Source organism: Eretmochelys imbricata, chromosome 11, assembly GCF_965152235.1.
Source record: "Eretmochelys imbricata isolate rEreImb1 chromosome 11, rEreImb1.hap1, whole genome shotgun sequence".
NCBI lineage: Eukaryota > Metazoa > Chordata > Testudines > Cheloniidae > Eretmochelys > Eretmochelys imbricata.
The window spans coordinates 45,268,668-45,286,940 of NC_135582.1; the positions used below are offsets into that span (position 1 = coordinate 45,268,668).

Below are 18,273 nucleotides of genomic sequence, written 5' to 3' on the forward strand. Positions count from 1 at the left end.
AGGTTAAGTCGTCATTCCAAGATCACACTTCCTATTATGTGATTAAATACTTGACTATCAAGTCAAAGCCATCATGTCACCTCTGTCTGTGTGACTCTTTGATGAATAAACGATACAAGTTCGTCAAATTCCTGGTCTCCTTTTCGAACTCTCTCTGTGATTTCAGTTTCCTGTGGAACGACATGACATGATTTAACATGAAGTAACACTATTGGGAAATAGTTAGGATCCATGTGTTTATATCTGTCCCTCCCTCCCTGATAACAAATCTGGAGAGTCGTGTGTCTCTCTAACTGAACCTTCTGCAAACCCATAGTTCACTTAAACCTCCTCACCAGCCCATCTTACAGGTTCCGTGTCACCAAGATCCTCTGGGCAAAGAGATGGGGACAGGACTTACTTGGACAGAAGGGTCACTGTTGATAGCAACACTGCCTCACCCAGTGCTTGAGCATGCTGGGAGTTCGGAGAGTGAGACAAGATAGAATTGGAATCTGAATCTCTTATGCATACAGCAATGTCACAGCTAGGATATCAAGCCTGTTGCCAGAAACCATGTTACTCTTAACATTCCCAATGCCACAGTCTGACTAGGTCTTACCAATCTATGACTTTCTTCCTCTTGGCTTTGCTTTAGCAGCTCAAAGGCTTGCAGGAGGCCACGGAAATCTGTAATTCCATACATGCGAGCATACTTCTCATATTCTTTGGGATCAACATTTTTGAGAAGTTCCATGATATCAATAGGCTTCTCTTCCTCCTCTTCTTTCTTTTTGGTTGGAGTACTATTTAAGTAAGGAGAATAATTAGAAAACATGCACAATATTTCTTCTTTCTAGGAGAATCCCTTGGGTAACCAAGTCTGCTTAAAATCGTTTGATCCTTCAGGTTAGCGCTGGAGGGGCTTTATCCGACAAACTATTAGGCACATAAGTGCTCGCTACTCATGACTTCAAGGGGATTCTTAGTGACTGAAAGACTACTGATATGAATAAGTCTTGGTAGGATCAAGGCCTATATATAAATGGTGTCAATCTGTTCAATATGTTGTAAATATTAATTAATTGCCTCTAGATCAGAGATACAATTGCATCCCCTACTGTAGAGACTACAGAGTGATCGAGAAAAGGTTCTTATGCCTACCTCTTCAGTTTTGCTCTCAGATCTCCTTCAATTACTTCTTCCTTTCTTCGTTCTTCAACTTGAAGTTCAACGCTGGTCTCAATTTCACCATGTTCATTAAAAGCTACACATCTGTACATTCCAGAATCAGTTTTTGTTGCATCCTTTATTTCTAGTTTGGCTTCGTCTCCTCTCTGCTGGATGAAAATACGACCTCCCTGGTTGAGTTGTCTCCACTTTCCCTTAGTCCATTTAACATTTGGGATTGGATCACCTCCAACTTTAGCAAGAAACGTTGCAACACTCTCTATAGAAAAATACAAAATCAAGCAGCTCATCTTTCACATGTGTAAGACAGCAGGAGATATCATCATACAACTAATACAACAAATAGAGAAGATGACATATTTTTGGAAGAACAAGCTTACTTTCCATAACTTTGAGATTCTGAGGCTCTGAGATAAAGTACAGCTTTCCATCCACTGGTGCTTTCTTAGCTGCTGGTGCAGCTGCTGGTTTTTCTGGAAAATAGGTTTAAGGAATTAAGATTTTTCAGTCCCCTGAATGGGAATATTTTTTATTGTAGCTGAATCCATTTACTAAAGCAGCATATGCAGTGCATGTATGAAAGAAAAAATGCCAAGTACTTTCTGTTGACTTTCAATAAGTTATCATCTGATTTCCTAAGCTGGAAGCAGACACTGTAAGGCTTATTCTTATCTCTGTCACACCGTGTAAAATTTATATGGAAGTAAACATAATCAGACTTTAAGATTTTCAAAAATGGATGACTTTAATTTAGGCTCTTAAATCCACAGCTGGACACATAAATAAGTGGCCTGATTTTCAAAAGTTCTCATCAGCTATTATCCAGCAGCTTCCACACAGGACAGTAACAAGGGGCTTCTCTTTGGTGTTCATTTCTTAAAGACCTGGTCTACAAGGTGTCTTAGTTTTATCATCAGCCTACAGCTAGAAGATTAAAGTGTCTGAGCGACTTCTAGGCCCACTGCTGCCTCTGTTCCAGGGGTGGTGCTATCTTAATATGTTAATTACTGTGAAGAACTCAGATGCAATAGTGATGGGGGTATAAATATTTGAGAGAGAGAGTCTCATCCCCAAACTGTATTAATTTCAATTGAGTGAGAGGGCAGTGTGGGTTGAAGCTGAGATAGCCCAGCCCAATTAATTGCACTGCTGCCTCTGAGCTGGGCAAAGAATTTGTTCTTAATGCGCTCCCCAGCCTTCTTCCTTACTGTACTATCTTTCTGGCTGGCTCACTCCAGACTTTGCTGTATCTCATGGTGCCACATAGACCTGGAGCACTCTCCCTGACAATATACCAAATTCCCTTAGTAATGTCCTACAAGACATACCTAAACCCCCATCTTCCTCATGGAGCATGCATGGTCTAGGGACTGTGGCCCACTCTTTCAGCTTGGTCTTGCCTCAAAGGCTGTGTTTTGTCTGCAAGGTGTGACAGGGTCGGGCCAGATGGCTATAAGAGAGTGATAGAAGGCCGATATATCAGCCCCAGGTTGAGTAGGTCCCTTTTCCCTGGGTACGGTAACAGAGAAGGTTCCAGAACTATTAGGAACTTTCTGGAAACAATTAAGACAGACAGGCTGATTAGAACACCTGCAGCCAATCAAGAAGCTGCTAGAATCAATTAAGGCTGGCTAATCAGGGCACCTGAGTTTAAAAAGGAGCTCACTTCAGTTTGTGGCGTGCATGCTCTGGGAGCAAGATGCACTAGGAGCTGAGAGTGAGAAGGCGTACTGCTGGAGAACTGAGGAGTACAAGCATTATCGGACACCAGGAGGAAGGTCCTATGGTGAGGATAAAGAAGGTGTTGGGAGGAGGCCATGGGGAAGTAGCCCAAGGAGTTGTAGCTGTCGCAGAGCTGTTCCAGGAGGCACTCTAGACAGCTGCATTCCACAGGGCCCTGGGCTGGAACCCAGAGTAGAGGGCAGGACCAGGTTCCCCCCAAACCTCCCAACTACTGATCAGACACAGGAGGATTTGACCTGGACTGTGGGTTCACAAAAACGGCCAAACTGAGGGCTGCTGTGAATCTCTGAGGTGAGCAAATCCGCCAATAAGCGCAAGACCCCCCAAGGTAGAGGAGGAACTTTGTCACAAAGGTTAAATTCTAAATCCTCAGGGTGGGGATCTACTGTTCATTTGACACAGGCCCCCTAATGTATACATTGTATATTTATGGTGTTATATTAATTATCATTAAATATAATGCTACAATTAGGCCAGTATTTCAGATTATGTAATATTTTATGAAGTAACAAAGACACTGGTTATTTTCTATTTGATTATGAACCACTTAATTCACAGAAAACAAAGGTGTGATCATTGTAGTTTTGGTTTAAATTGCCATCACAAGCTGATTTTTCTCTTTTACTATACCTTTCACTGTCACTTTTGACTTGCAAGAGTCACTTCCAGCTACATTTGTAGCTTTGCACACATATTCGCCTGCATCAGTTTTAGTAACTGCTGTGAGTTCCAAAAGAGCTGTTCCATTAGCAAAGCTAAAGGTGCATTTATCTGAAGCTCTTATTTCTCTCCCAGCCTTCAGCCACTGAATCCTGATTGGCTGTGATCCCTGGACGTGGCAGCTGAGCTGCAAAATATCTCCTTCCGCTATTGTCGTGGGTCTAAGAGGTTGGTCAAACACTGGTGGCTTTTTTGGTTCTGGAATTGGAAAATATTTTAGTAAATATTCAAGAAAGAAATGTGTGTTATGAACATGAGAGAGAAACACAAGAAATAAATGAAATTTTGACTTTAACAAGTCAGTTATATGTACAAGTAAGAGAATGATAATCTACGTGTGTTGATACATACAAGTCTGGTTTCTGAGAATACTAATACTACATAGTATTAGAAAAAATAGTATGGAAAATGTACTTTTTCACAAGCATGCAAGAAGAGGGTTTTTCTGTATTCCATCTTCTTTCAAAGCAGTAGTTTAAATTTGTACTCCTTCTTTAAAGGATACTAAAGCAACTAAAGCACCACTGCTATTCTTCAAATATTGCTTAAGCACTTTTTATAAGACCAAACAATGCAGTATACTACAAAAGTAATGATTTCTCAACTCATTTTACCACAGCAAACTGCCCTGGCTGTACAAATTTAGATATAGATTCATTTGTTCTGAACCTTCCAACAATGAAGGAAAAGCTGCACATCTTGCATAGCAAAACTGCCATAACATGAAAAGAAAATGAGTAGAGATTTGACGGATATTACGGGACCTCACATTTTTATATCACTAAATGTTCAGGCTGATCTGTTTTTACAATCTGAATTCATAGTTCACACCAGATATAACTAGTTACCTCATCATCGTCATAAATCTTAAAGCAACATTAATCTGACTTTAACCTAGAAAGTCAAATTAATTACTTGCTTTTGTGGTTTAACTCAGTCCCATCCTGTATGCCCTCAACAGCAAGAGTGTGGACCAGTGACGATGCATTTGGTGGAAAAGATACGAGAGCAAATTTATTGACATTAATGTAGGCAAAAAGAAACCAGTATTACAGGTTTTAAATTTCTACTGTCTGTTAAATGTATGTCTTGGGTGACATCACATAATATCTCACAATATTGTTTGACATAATATAAAAGGCAAAATAATGGGAAAAGTAGAAGATCAATCCATCCTGATCTTATACATTAGCAGATGAGTTTGGAAAATCAGGATTGCAAATACAGGAAGATAAAATGGCCTGAGGTATTTTTGGCCCCAACTAGAGATCAGCCACATGTAACTTGGCTACTCCTCAGTTTGGTTGTCCTATTTGTCAGGGACAGAAGGTTTATCCCTATGGCTCCTGATGTGTGAAGGAGCTGAGCACCCACGATTCCATATGAAATCACCAGGCAATGCAGGTTCTCAGCACCTTTGAAAACCAAGCCAGGGTGTTGGACCCACTAAAATATTTCTTTGCTTAGGGGTAGGCAATCATGCATTTGCAGTGCATGTGTGTCACAACTCTGCCCTCAGGTAAGCATGAACAAAATAGTTAGTTTTAGTGAGAGTTGCACAGGTGTAAATATGGGCCAAAACGAAACCATCTCATGCACATTTTACTTTGCTCATTCCATGCAGCTCCCTGCAAAACCCCAATGGAGATTCAAATGAAGTGTCAGCATAGGCTCATTTTTATGAATAATCTAGATATTACTATTTAAAGTATGACACACATCATATTGCATGAGGGAAAAGAGGAAAAAAACAAAAGTACAAGAAAAAGACATACAATGGAGTAGACAGTGTGTTTGCACGACACTTGTTAAGAGCTAGAGAAATAATTCACAACATGCTTTCTAAACACATTATGTACTATGCTCAGAATGCATATTAAGGGTATGGATTTCCAAAGATATATGATAAATCAGGATTATGTATGCAAAATAGGTCCCAAAGGACAGTATGCAAAAAGTAAAAAACAACAAAAAACCCCCAAAAGGTTCTGGCTCTTGCATTAATAACTAAATATTTTCAGCTATTTTTGAGAAGTGTTGACATTGTCCCAAAAAAAAATCTGTCACATTTTAGTGAACAAATATTCCAGGTGTGGTCTGGAATTTGTTTAATTACCAGGAATTATGTAAAAATGTAAAAAAAATTATGTTAAAAAAAGGTAAAAAATGGCATATTGCAAACCTCTAACCATTCATAGCATGCACAGTGTTGGGTTATTATTTGCAACAAATATGTATTGATAGCAGCAAGGTTTGTGTAATACCGTTCTCTAAATAAAATATAGAAAGCTACAGGAAAGCAGTCACTATTTTGTTGTATACTATTTGTACTGTATTCTAAAGTGAAAGGAATAGAAACACTGTGCCCAAATTCTATCCTGAAATACAGAGCTCAGAGTTGTGCTTGTGTATCTAAAGCAGGAATTGGGGCCATTATATCATTGTGTAAACTGTACTGAATTAATATTGTTCAAACACAGTTATATATGGCCTAAAGATAAGACTCCTAGAGAGAATTATCTGATTAGCTACGGAAGGCATATTTTGACAGCTAACATGTTGATAAAGAAAACTAACACCACAGTGAGGCAAAATATGAAATTAACTAACCTTTAATAACAACAGAAGATGTACACAATACACTTCCTGCTTCATTGGACACTTTGCAGGTATATAAGCCAGCATCTGCCTGCCGTGTGCTCTTAATTTGCAGAAGTATGGTGTTGTTTAGGAATGATATTTCACAATTAGGACTCTGATAGATCTCTTGATTGTTTTTATACCAAGCAACGGTCAGAGGCTGAGAACCAGAAACACGGCCCTCAAGTTTAAGGATGTTCCCTTCTGTTTCTTCTACTATTTCAGATAGCTTCTTTGTAAAACTAGGTGGAATTTTTCGTTCTGCAAGAAATGAACATACTCCTTAAATTAAAAAAATAAATTTTAAGATCAAATATTCAGTAGAAGACTTTTCAAGAAATACCTTTAATTGCTATATGTTGTTAAAAAAAACCAGTTTGCATACACAAACAGTGCTTTTTTTTTTTTTTTTTTTAAACAAAAAGTATGCAGAGAACACCATTCTTGGAACAGGAAAATACCACACTGTGTAAATGGATGTAGAGTTTTACTATTTAAAAAGTTATAAAAAAATTACTTGTACTGCTTTTAAGAAAAATGCCTTTTTTAAACAAAATCAGGACCCTATATATAAGTTACAAGGAGCAAAGCAGATTTTGTACAAACCATTTAAAATGAAAAGGTCTGTAAACTTTCAAAGAAAAGTAGACTAAAGAAAACATTATCTCCTCTCCACAATTCTCCCCACACTTTCTTTCAAAGACCTTTCAATTCCTCCAAATAGATACTTCAATATACATTTTCTAATCCATATATTGAAAAGATGGTCTCAAACTTATCTAGCAACAAGATGACTTATTTATTTTAGATATAAAGGAATTCATACACATGGATCAGGCAATACCTTTAATACTAAGTTGAGCTGCGCAAGAGTCCTTTCCAACTTCATTGCTAGCATGGCATGTATAGGTTCCAGAATCTGCACTGTCAATGTTCAGAACTGTCAAATAAGCTATGTTGTCTACATAACTAATCTGGTACTTTCGTCCGGTCCGTATCTCTTGGTTATTTTTTGCCCAAGTGACCTTAATTGGTTGTGTTCCTGATACGTGGCACTCAAAGTCAACACTTTCCCCAGCAAAAGCATCCACTGGTGCAATTGGGATGTCAAACAATGGAGGATTCTTCCCCTCTAAGGATGAAAGAAACACAAAAACATGTATAGCTTTTAAAAGCTCAATTAGTTTAAACCATATTGTTAAACAAATGTTGCACTTATTGTTTCAAGTTAAGATGGAAATTTTAAATGACCTGGTGACATTAAAGGGAAATTATTTCATAACCAACCAACCTGTAAGCACGAGCCTGGCACTGGAAGAAACAGTTCCAATAGCATTGGAAGCTGTACAAGTGTATTGCCCGGCAAGGCTCTTGTCAGTCTGCAAAAACTGGAGAGTTGCTACATTATTTAAGAAGGAGGTTTGTACATTGTAGTCATCTCGGATATGTACACCATCTTTAGACCAGGATACTTCAATAGGTTCTGAGCCAGTTATGCCACAATCAAATGTAACTGGTAAGCCAATAGTTTCATGAATGTCTCTCAATGTTCGAGTAAATGAAGGAGGAAATTTACGCTCTGCAAGGAAAGAAGTATTACACAATGAAAGCTTTGGGAAGTTATCTAGCTTTGGTGAACACTCCAGTAAGCACTGCCTAAGAAGATACTCTATTGTGATTTAGTTTGGGTAGATTTGCAAGACAACACTGGACCATCCAGTTATTGTTTTTAACCAACTTGCCTAATATAAAACAGTAAGAGGCCCACAAAAGATCAAAGAGATTATATGCTAGACCATTTAGTTTGGGGATTGGTGTGAAGAGAGGATTCTGCCCAGGGATGCTAGTAAGAGTACAACCACTTGCACCCTTCCTGTCTCATTGAAATCCATGTTCCGAAGTTGTAAATGAAGGCAGAACTTAGGCTTAATGTTTGAACAATGGTCTCACATTTTCTACATTGTAAAGAGCTAGAAGAATAACTCTGGACATGCCCTAAACTGAAAGGGAAGACACAGATGCCTTTATGTCTTAGAGAGAGCACAGGATAATTTCATGGGAATTTCTTCCCAGCCAGTCCTTTGCTACTGAAAGCTAATAAATGCTGCAGGGCCTCTTGACATGGGTAGTTTCTAACTGGCCGTGTAAAGGCACTGGGTGTTTCTGAAAAAAGACTTTTCTTTCCTGAAATACCACACCCAAAGAAAGTAAACTTTTATACTTGATAACATGAAATATTCACCTTGAACAGAAAGCAAAGCTGATGAAGAAGCCTCTCCAACACTATTTTCTGCTTTGCAGGTATACTTCCCGCTATCACCACTATCCACCTGGCTGAAAACCAAAGTGGCAACGTTGTTCTTAAAGTACATTTTAGAGGTAGGAGTTGCTCTTAGTTTTGTATCACCTTTGTACCATGATACAATAATTTCTGGTGTGCCAGCAACTTGGCATTGTAATGATGCAGAATCCCCAACTGTCACCTGAACAGGTTCCAAGCGTGTAACAAAATAAGGTTGTTCTAAAGAACAAAGACACATCATTAGTAACAAAATTTAAATACCACAATGACCATTAGTATAAAAAAGATTCTTTGTGGAATGAGGACACACCTAATACTGAGACTGCAGCATGACAATTATCTTGCCCAGAATCATTCTCAATGTGGCAAGTGTACTGCCCCTGATCTTCTATTTTACTATTGGGAACTTCCAGAATGGCAGATGTTTCTGTGGTGGTGATGCTGCATTTTGCAGAATGAACTACTTTGTATCCATTTTTCTTCCATAAGACTGCAATCGGAGGGGTACCAGAGTATGTGCATTCCAGAATTAATGGTTTTCCTTTCTCCACATTGAGATTATTCATTTTTTTCACAAATTTGGCTGGTTCTATAGTGAATGATATGAAGATAAATGTTAAAAGATGACACCAAGAGATTTTTTTAGAGGAATGTGTGAAATTTCCAGCCTGACAAACCTTTTACAAAGAGCTGTGTTGTGCAAGAAATTTTGCCAGCCTCGTTAGTAACCAGACAGGTGTAATCTCCACTTTGTAGTGGCTGTACCTCAAACAGCTCCAGTTCTGCAACCAAATTTTCCAAGGAGATGTTGCATCTATGTCCTGGTACTAGCTCAATGCTACCTTTGAACCATTTAACATCTAGTGGAGGGGTGCCTTTTAGGATACTGGTAAAAGTTATATTTGCCCCAGATAAAACTTGCAGGGGATCAGGTTTCTTCATGAAAGAAGGAGGTTCTAAAGACAAACATAAAAGAGAAGTGCACTTTGATGAAGCGTAAAATATTCCTGTACAAAATATCGGCGGTTAGAATCATGTGACAGAGCCAAAAACATAAATTGCCAGCAAAGAAAGTATTTTATATCTTAAACCTCCATCTTGTCCTGGATACTAACCTCTAACAGTCAAATATGCACTGCATTCATCAGATCCAGCTACGTTAGTAGCTGTGCATGAATAAGTTCCCATATCGGATTCCTCTAATGTGTTCACTTTCAAAGAGCAAGTATTGTCTGTAAGGGTCGTCTGATACTTGTCTCCACTAGCAATCTCATGTCCGTCATGGAACCAGGAAACAGAAATAGGTGGTGACCCAGACACTTTGCAATCCAGCACAACAGAAGAACCAGAGAGACCATTAACTTCTTTCAGTTTTCTTGTGAAAGAAGGCGGTATAATGCGATCTGTATAGGATAAAACACAGCTATAAATATTACAGCATTATAACTTAAAAAGAAGATGGTTTCCAGGCATCTAGCAGAAACACCACAGTTTCCTTTCACACATCTGAATTGGTGTCAGGGAATACTAAGAAGCGTATAGTCCACACCCCGCTCCCCTCTCCCCCCAAGACCTGAGGTACTGAGAGAAGATAAGAACGGGTTGGAGGATACTCTCTAAAGCTGTTGCTTACCCCTTTTGAGGGTCACCTCTCTCCTTTTAATTTTTTCAATACTTCCTCATAAGGAGAAGAACAGTACTGCACCATCTGAGACAGGCAGACTCAGTTGATGAGACTGAGCCCAAGCCACAGCCTCCTTTTCGTGACGGGTGAAAAATGGTTCAACCGACTCCCTGCCTCCATGATCTCCACAACATTAGCGGGCCCACATAGGGTGCCTAAGGTCATATTAGCAGTGAGTCTTCCCAGAGTGGCAGCAGCATGACGTGACACCGAAGGAGGCAGCGTGCTGTGTAATACGTTTTAAAGAAATTGTAAGAATCGAAGATAATTCACAAATTTAATCAACTAACCTGAAACACGCACTGAAGCTGTGCACCTGCTTTGACCAACACTGTTTTTCACCTCAAAAGTATACTCCCCACTGTCTTCTACTCTTGCATTGAGGATCTTAAGCCCAGACACTTTGTTGAAGAAGCTAATTTTGTATTTCTGATTAGTAGACAGCTCTTTCCCATTCTTAAACCACCTAGTAGTAAGCTCCGGTGTGCCGTCCACTGTGCATTCTAGAGTACAAGAGTCTCCAGAGGTGACTTTCATTGCGCCAGGCTTCTCTACAATGACTGCAGGTTCTGAAATGAGATGCAAATCACAGCCATGTTTGATGACAGGACAGGAGATGCAATCAGTTTGTTAAGTGAGGTTAAAATATCATTCTGTATTGTTTTGTTTCCTTGTTACCAACCTAGAACTGATAGAGTGGCAAAGCACTCCTGAACTCCAGCGTCATTTTTGATCTGACAGATGTATATTCCAGCACTGGCTGGTTCCACATTTCCAATCTGTAGAGTTGCAATATTTTCTGAATAGGAAATCCAAAGATTTTCGCTTTCTCTAATGATTTCCCCTTTGTCTTTCAGCCACAGAACAGAAATGGGCTGGGATCCTTCTACTGTGGCCTGCAGCTCAACTGGGTCTCCAACTACAGCAGTGAAATCACTGAGCTTCTTCACAAAAATGGGTGGTGCTGGTGAAGAGAAGATACGTCATGTTAAAACCACAAGGAGAGTGCGGAGAATGAGAGGATGCTAGGAATATAACTGATGTGTAAATCATTATACCAACCTTTTAGAGTTATAAAGCCAATGCAAGTGTCACTTCCCACATCATTTACAGCCTTACACTGATATTCGCCTACATCTGCGGTATCCACGCTAAGGATGTGAATACTAGCAAGGTAGTTCTCAGACATGATTTTGTACTTCTTGCTACTTTTAATTTCTCTTTTGTCCTTATACCAGGAAATCTGGAACGGAGGAGTGCCCCGAAGTTCACACTCAAGATGGACATCTGAACCTTTTAAAGTCTCAACTGGATGGGGTTTCTTGCTGAAAGCAGGGGGTGCTATGAAAACAGAAATTTGGGTTTCTGTTAATTCGGTTCAGGACATAATAGAGAAAAGAACATTTAAACAGTAAATTGTATCACTATGTTGGACTGATAATGGAAGAGTAAAGATATGAGTCACAATAAGAGATGGCTTTCATGTCATAGCACACTGCTAAGATATGTTTCCTGCATTCCGAGATGTTTGTATTCATCTATCTGACTAAAGATAATACTTTTACTCTGTAACCGCAAGTAAAGTGGAGAAATCATAGACAGAAAGACAGACAGACAGAGGTTCTGACCTTTCACTTTTAATGAGGTACTGGTGCTTGCACTACCCGCTGCATTGCGAGCTTCACAAATGTAGTCTCCACTGTCTTCTACACGGAGATTGTGCATTTCAATGACTGCCATGGAATCAATGAAGGACATTCTGTATTTTTCACCATCATGGATTTCAGTTTCATCTTTGTACCAGGTGACTTTGATTTCTGGAGAGCCGCCTATTTTGCATTCATATCTAGAGGAATCATGCTGTTTCACAACTCTAGAGGAGTCTAGCTTTGTTATAATGCTTGGTGGTTCTATAAAACCAAAGAAAAGGATAAACATGATACATAAAATTGCACTGATCCATTAAAATGCTTAAATGAATGAACTATCTAATCAAAAGCACAGACTTTGGGGTGTGGCGAGTGGTAGAAATATCTACAAAATGTGAATTTACAGTAGCTAGTGATGTACGTGGTAGCAGCATGACAAAAATGAAAACATAGCTTGAAAAAGAGAGTATTTTAGAAAACAATCAAGAAAGAAAATTGTGTTGTGAATGCAAACAAAGAAGATAAGAAATCTGAGACTTGTATTGAGTATCTCCCTCCTATCTTAATGGCTTTTCCATTTCTATACCACTGAGATTTGGCATTTGGGATAGAGAACTGACAAATCAGGGTGCATGTGCGTCCTTCCTTGAAAGCAGAACCATGAAGATTCCGTTCAACTGCAGGGTCTATTAGCAGGTTAAAATATATATTTTAGTAGGCATCAGATTAAACTAAGAGTGTAAATTACTTTCAAATAGAAACTTTAAATGTACACTTACCAATCACAGTTAGCTTGGCACTTGCAATATGTGGACCACAGACAACTCTGAAATTCCCCTGATCTGCAGGTTGGCAGTTCCTGATTCTGAGTATGTGCCGATCACCTTTAATTTTTATTTCATACTTGTTACTAGAATCCAATTTTTGAGTTCCTTTGTACCAGGAGAGTTTGATTTCTGGATAATTAATCTTAATTTCACATTCAAAGACAGCATCCTCATCTGCTAAAATGGTCTGGTTTTCAATATCCCTGATGAGTGTGATAGGCTGAAAAATATGAATTTAAAAGGTTAAGTCGTCATTCCAAGATCACACTTCCTATTATGTGATTAAATACTTGACTATCAAGTCAAAGCCATCATGTCACCTCTGTCTGTGTGAGTCTTTGTTGAATAAATGATACAAGTTCATCAAATTCCTGTTCTTCTTTGCGAGCTCTCTCTGTGACCTCAATTTCCTGTGGAAAGACATGACATGATTTAACATGAAGTAACACTATTGGGAAATAGCTAGGATCCATGTGTTTATATCTGTCCCTCCCTCCCTGATAACAAATCTGGAGAGTCGTGTGACTCTCTAACTGAACCTTCTGCAAACCCATAGCTCACTTTAACCTCCTCACCAGCCCATCTTACAGGTTCCATGTCACCAAGATCCTCTGGGCAAAGAGATGGGGACAGGACTTACTTGGACAGAAGGGTCAATGTTGGTAGCAACACTGCCTCACCCAGTGCTTGAGCATGCTGGGAGTTCGGAGAGTGAGACAAGTTAGAATTGGAATCTGAATCTCTTATGCATACAGCAATGTCACAGCTAGGATATCAAGCCTGTTGCCAGAAACCATGTTACTCGTAACATTCCCAATGCCACAGTCTGACTAGGTCTTACCAATCTATGACTTTCTTCCTCTTGGCTTTGCTTTAGCAGCTCAAAGGCTTGCAGGAGGCCACGGAAATCTGTAATTCCATACATGCGAGCATACTTCTCATATTCTTTGGGATCAACATTTTTGAGAAGTTCCATGATATCAATAGGCTTCTCTTCCTCCTCTTCTTTCTTTTTGGTTGGAGTACTATTTAAGTAAGAGGAATAATTAGAAAACATGCACAATATTTCTTCTTTCTAGGAGAATCCTTTGGGTAACCAAGTCTGCTTAAAATTGTTTGGTATAGAGCGAGCCTTCAGGTTAGCGCTGGAGGGGCTTTGTCCGACAAACTATTAGGCACATAAGTGCTCGCTACTCATGACTCAAGGGGATTGTTAGCTAACTGGAAGACTACTGATATGAGTAAGTCTTGGTGGGATTAAGGCCTATATATAATTGGTGTCAACCTGTTCAATATATTATGAATACTAATAATTACATCTGGATCAGAGATATAATTAAAGTATCCCCCACTGCAGAGACTACAGAGTGATCGAGAAAAGATTCTTATGCCTACCTCTTCAGTTTTGCTCTCAGATCTCCTTCAATTACTTCTTGCCTTCGTTCTTCAACTTGTAGGTTGGCACTGCTCTCAATTTCACCATGTTCATTAAAAGCTACACATCTGTACATTCCAGAATCAGTTTTTGTTGCATCCTTTATTTCTAGTTTGGCTTCGTCTCCTCTCTGCTGGATGAAAATACGACCTCCCTGGTTGAGTTGTCTCCACTTTCCCTTAGTCCATTTAACATTTGGGATTGGATCACCTCCAACTTTAGCAAGAAACGTTGCAACACTCTCTATAGAAAAATACAAAATCAAGCAGCTCATCTTTCACATGTGTAAGACAGCAGGAGATATCATCATACAACTAATACAACAAATAGAGAAGATGACATATTTTTGGAAGAACAAGCTTACTTTCCATAACTTTGAGATTCTGAGGCTCTGAGATAAAGTACAGCTTTCCATCCACTGGTGCTTTCTTAGCTGCTGGTGCAGCTGCTGGTTTTTCTGGAAAATAGGTTTAAGGAATTAAGATTTTTCAGTCCCCTGAATGGGAATATTTTTTATTGTAGCTGAATCCATTTACTAAAGCAGCATATGCAGTGCATGTATGAAAGAAAAAATGCCAAGTACTTTCTGTTGACTTTCAATAAGTTATCATCTGATTTCCTAAGATGGAAGCAGACACTGTAAGGCTTATTCTTATCTCTGTCACACCGTGTAAAATTTATATGGAAGTAAACATAATCAGACTTTAAGATTTTCAAAAATGGATGACTTTAATTTAGGCTCTTAAATCCACAGCTGGACACATAAATAAGTGGCCTGATTTTCAAAAGTTCTCATCAGCTATTATCCAGCAGCTTCCACACAGGACAGTAACAAGGGGCTTCTCTTTGGTGTTCATTTCTTAAAGACCTGGTCTACAAGGTGTCTTAGTTTTATCATCAGCCTACAGCTAGAAGATTAAAGTGTCTGAGCGACTTCTAGGCCCACTGCTGCCTCTGTTCCAGGGGTGGTGCTATCTTAATATGTTAATTACTGTGAAGAGCTCAGATGCAATAGTGATGGGGGTATAAATATTTGAGAGAGAGTGTCTCATCCCCAAACTGTATTAGTTTCAATTGAGTGAGAGGGCAGTGTGGGTTGAAGCTGAGATAGCCCAGCCCAACTAATTGCACTGCTGCCTCTGAGCTGGGCAAAGAATTTGTTCTTAATGCGCTCCCCAGCCTTCTTCCTTACTGTACTATCTTTCTGGCTGGCTCACTCCAGACTTTGCTGTGTCTCATGGTGCCACATAGACCTGGAGCACTCTCCCTGACAATATACCAAATTCCCTTAGTAATGTCCTACAAGACATGCCTAGACCCCCATCTTCCCCATGGAGCATGCATGCTCTAGAGACTGGAGCCTACTCTGTCAGCTTGGTCTTGCCTCAAAGGCTTTGTTTTGTCTGCAAGGTTAAATTCTAAACCCTCAGGGTGGGGTTCATTTGACACAGGCTGTTAGGATATAGATATTCGGGCCTGTCTGTAAAGGCCTATACTCTAAGAATTTAGGTGTATTCTTATCACTTAGCTAGTTATAGAGGTATAAAAGAAAGAATCAAAATCACTGTCTGATGGTGTAAGGGTCTTCTCTTACTGTGACAGTCTGAGGCCCTGTTCTTAGGCTAAGATCTCTGGCTAAGCGGCAGAGGCAGCCATAAGCTGGGAAGCGTATGGTCACATCCTCACATTCCAAAGTAGTCACATTGAAATAAGGCCATCTGGGGCTGTTAGAAAGGTGATCTGATCTATCACCTCCAGAGAAAGGGAAGAGCCTAGAGGATGTTTAGTTTGATAGTTTTCTGTTCGCTAAGAACTCACTTATCAATAGACACAGCTGGGAAACCCGTATGTCTTTATAGATGTAGTTGTGAAATCCTCACTTCTGTATTGTTTTGTCATTATAGTTCCCCCTTTGCTATTGTTTATTTGCATGGTCTCTGTCTGGTTCTGTGATTGTTTCTGTCTGCTGTATAATTAATTTTGCTGGGTGTAAACTAATTAAGGTGGTGGGATATAATTGGTTAAATAATCATGTTACAATATGTTAGGATTGGTTAGTTAAATTTTAGGAAAGTGATTGGTTAAGGTATAGCTAAACAGAACTCAAGTTTTACTATATAGTCTGCAGTCAATCAGGAAGTAAGGAGGGTGGGAATGGGAACAGGCAATGGGGGTGGGGAAATTGGAATCATGTTTTGCTAAGCGGGGGGGGGAGGGGAATGGGAACAGGGACACAGGTAAGGCTCTGTGGTGTCAGAGCTGGGAAGGGGGACACTAAGGAAGGAAACTGGAATCATGCTTGCTGGAAGTTCACCCCAATAAACATAGAATTGTTTGCACCTTTGGACTTCGGGTATTGTTGCTCTCTGTTCATGCGAGAAGGACCAGGGAAATGAGAGGATGAAGGAATAAGCCCTCTAACACAGGCCCCCTAATGTATACATTGTATATTTATGGTGTTATATTAATTATCATTAAATATAATGCTACAATTAGGCCAGTATTTCAGATTATGTAATATTTTATGAAGTAACAAGGACACTGGTTATTTTCTATTTGATTATGAACCACTTAATTCACAGAAAACAAAGGTGTGATCATTGTAGTTTTGGTTTAAATTGCCATCACAAGCTGATTTTTCTCTTTTACTATACCTTTCACTGTCACTTTTGACTTGCAAGAGTCACTTCCAGCTACATTTGTAGCTTTGCACACATATTCGCCTGCATCAGTTTTAGTAACTGCTGTGAGTTCCAAAAGAGCTGTTCCATTAGCAAAGCTAAAGGTGCATTTATCTGAAGCTTTTATTTCTCTCCCAGCCTTCAGCCACTGAATCCTGATTGGCTGTGATCCCTGGACGTGGCAGCTGAGCTGCAAAATATCTCCTTCCGCTATTGTCACAGGTCTAAGAGGTTGGTCAAATACTGGTGGCTTTTTTGGTTCTGGAATTGGAAAATATTTTAGTAAATAATCAAGAAAGAAATGTGTGTTATGAACATGAGAGAGAAACACAAGAAATAAATGAAATCTTGACTCTAACAAGTCAGTCATATGTACAAATAAGAGAATGATAATCTATGTGTGTTGATACATACAAGTCTGGTTTCAGAGAATACTAATGCTGCATAGTATTAGAAAATAAAATAGTATGAAGAAAGTACTTTTTCACAAGCATGCAAGAAAAGAGCTTTATGTATTCCATCTTCTATCAATGCAGTAATTATTTGGCACTCGTTCTTGAAGAATATTAAAATAACTAAAGCACAGGAGCTAAGACTTCAATAAAAGCAGACTTCAACAAAAAACTTAGAGTACTGGTCGGTATGGTCTTATGGGAAGAATATCCAGGGGAAAAAAGAGTTGAGGAGAAATGGCAGTTTCTCAGGGAGACAATATTGAAGGCACAACTTCAAACTATCCTGATGCGAAGGAAATATAGGAAGAATAGTAAGAGGCCAGTATGGCTCCATTCAGAGCTCTTTAATGATCTGAACATCAAAAAGGAATCATACAAAAAGTAGAAACCTGGACAAATTGCTAAAAGAATAGCAGAAACATATAGGAACAAAATCAGAAAGGCTAAGTCAAAAAATGAGTTACACCTAGGAAGAGATATCAGTTCTATAAAAGGAGAATAATTAATAATTTAGGATCAAGAGAAAGAAAAAGGAAAGTGTGAGTCTTTGAGAACTCCTGGAGGATTTGTGAGGTCCTAGAAGACTAGAGAAAGGCGAATATACTCCTTATCTTTAAAAAGGGAATAATGAGAACCTGGGGTATTATAGACCTGTCAGCCTAACTTTGATACCTGGAAAGATAATAGAACAATTATTAAACAATCAATTTGTAAGCCCTTGGAAAATAATAGGGTTATAAGGAATGGATTTTTTAAGAACAAATCATGCCAATACCAGCCTAATTTCCTTCTTTGACAGAGTTACTGGGCTAGTGGATGGGGAGAAGCAGTAGATGTGATACATCTTGATTTTAATAAGTCTTTTGATACAGTCACACATGATATTCTCCTAATCAAACCAGGGAAATGTGGTCTAGATGCACTTACAATAAGGTGGGAGCACACTTTACTCAAGACCAAACTCAAG

The 18,273-nt window shown here is 39.1% G+C and overlaps 1 protein-coding gene across 1 annotated transcript in view; it reads right to left on the bottom strand.

Annotated features, from left to right (window-relative positions):
* TTN (titin) overlaps positions 1-18,273 on the bottom strand; it is a 307,220-nt gene that overhangs the window by 179,587 nt on the left and 109,360 nt on the right. Inside the window, exons 97-101 of the mRNA XM_077830394.1 lie at positions 16,825-17,112; positions 14,535-14,627; positions 14,131-14,413; positions 13,577-13,760; positions 13,056-13,145 (exon numbers count right to left, since the gene is read on the bottom strand). Of these exons, the coding sequence (XP_077686520.1) occupies positions 13,056-13,145; positions 13,577-13,760; positions 14,131-14,413; positions 14,535-14,627; positions 16,825-17,112 (938 nt within the window). The remainder of the gene's footprint in view (positions 1-13,055; positions 13,146-13,576; positions 13,761-14,130; positions 14,414-14,534; positions 14,628-16,824; positions 17,113-18,273) is intronic.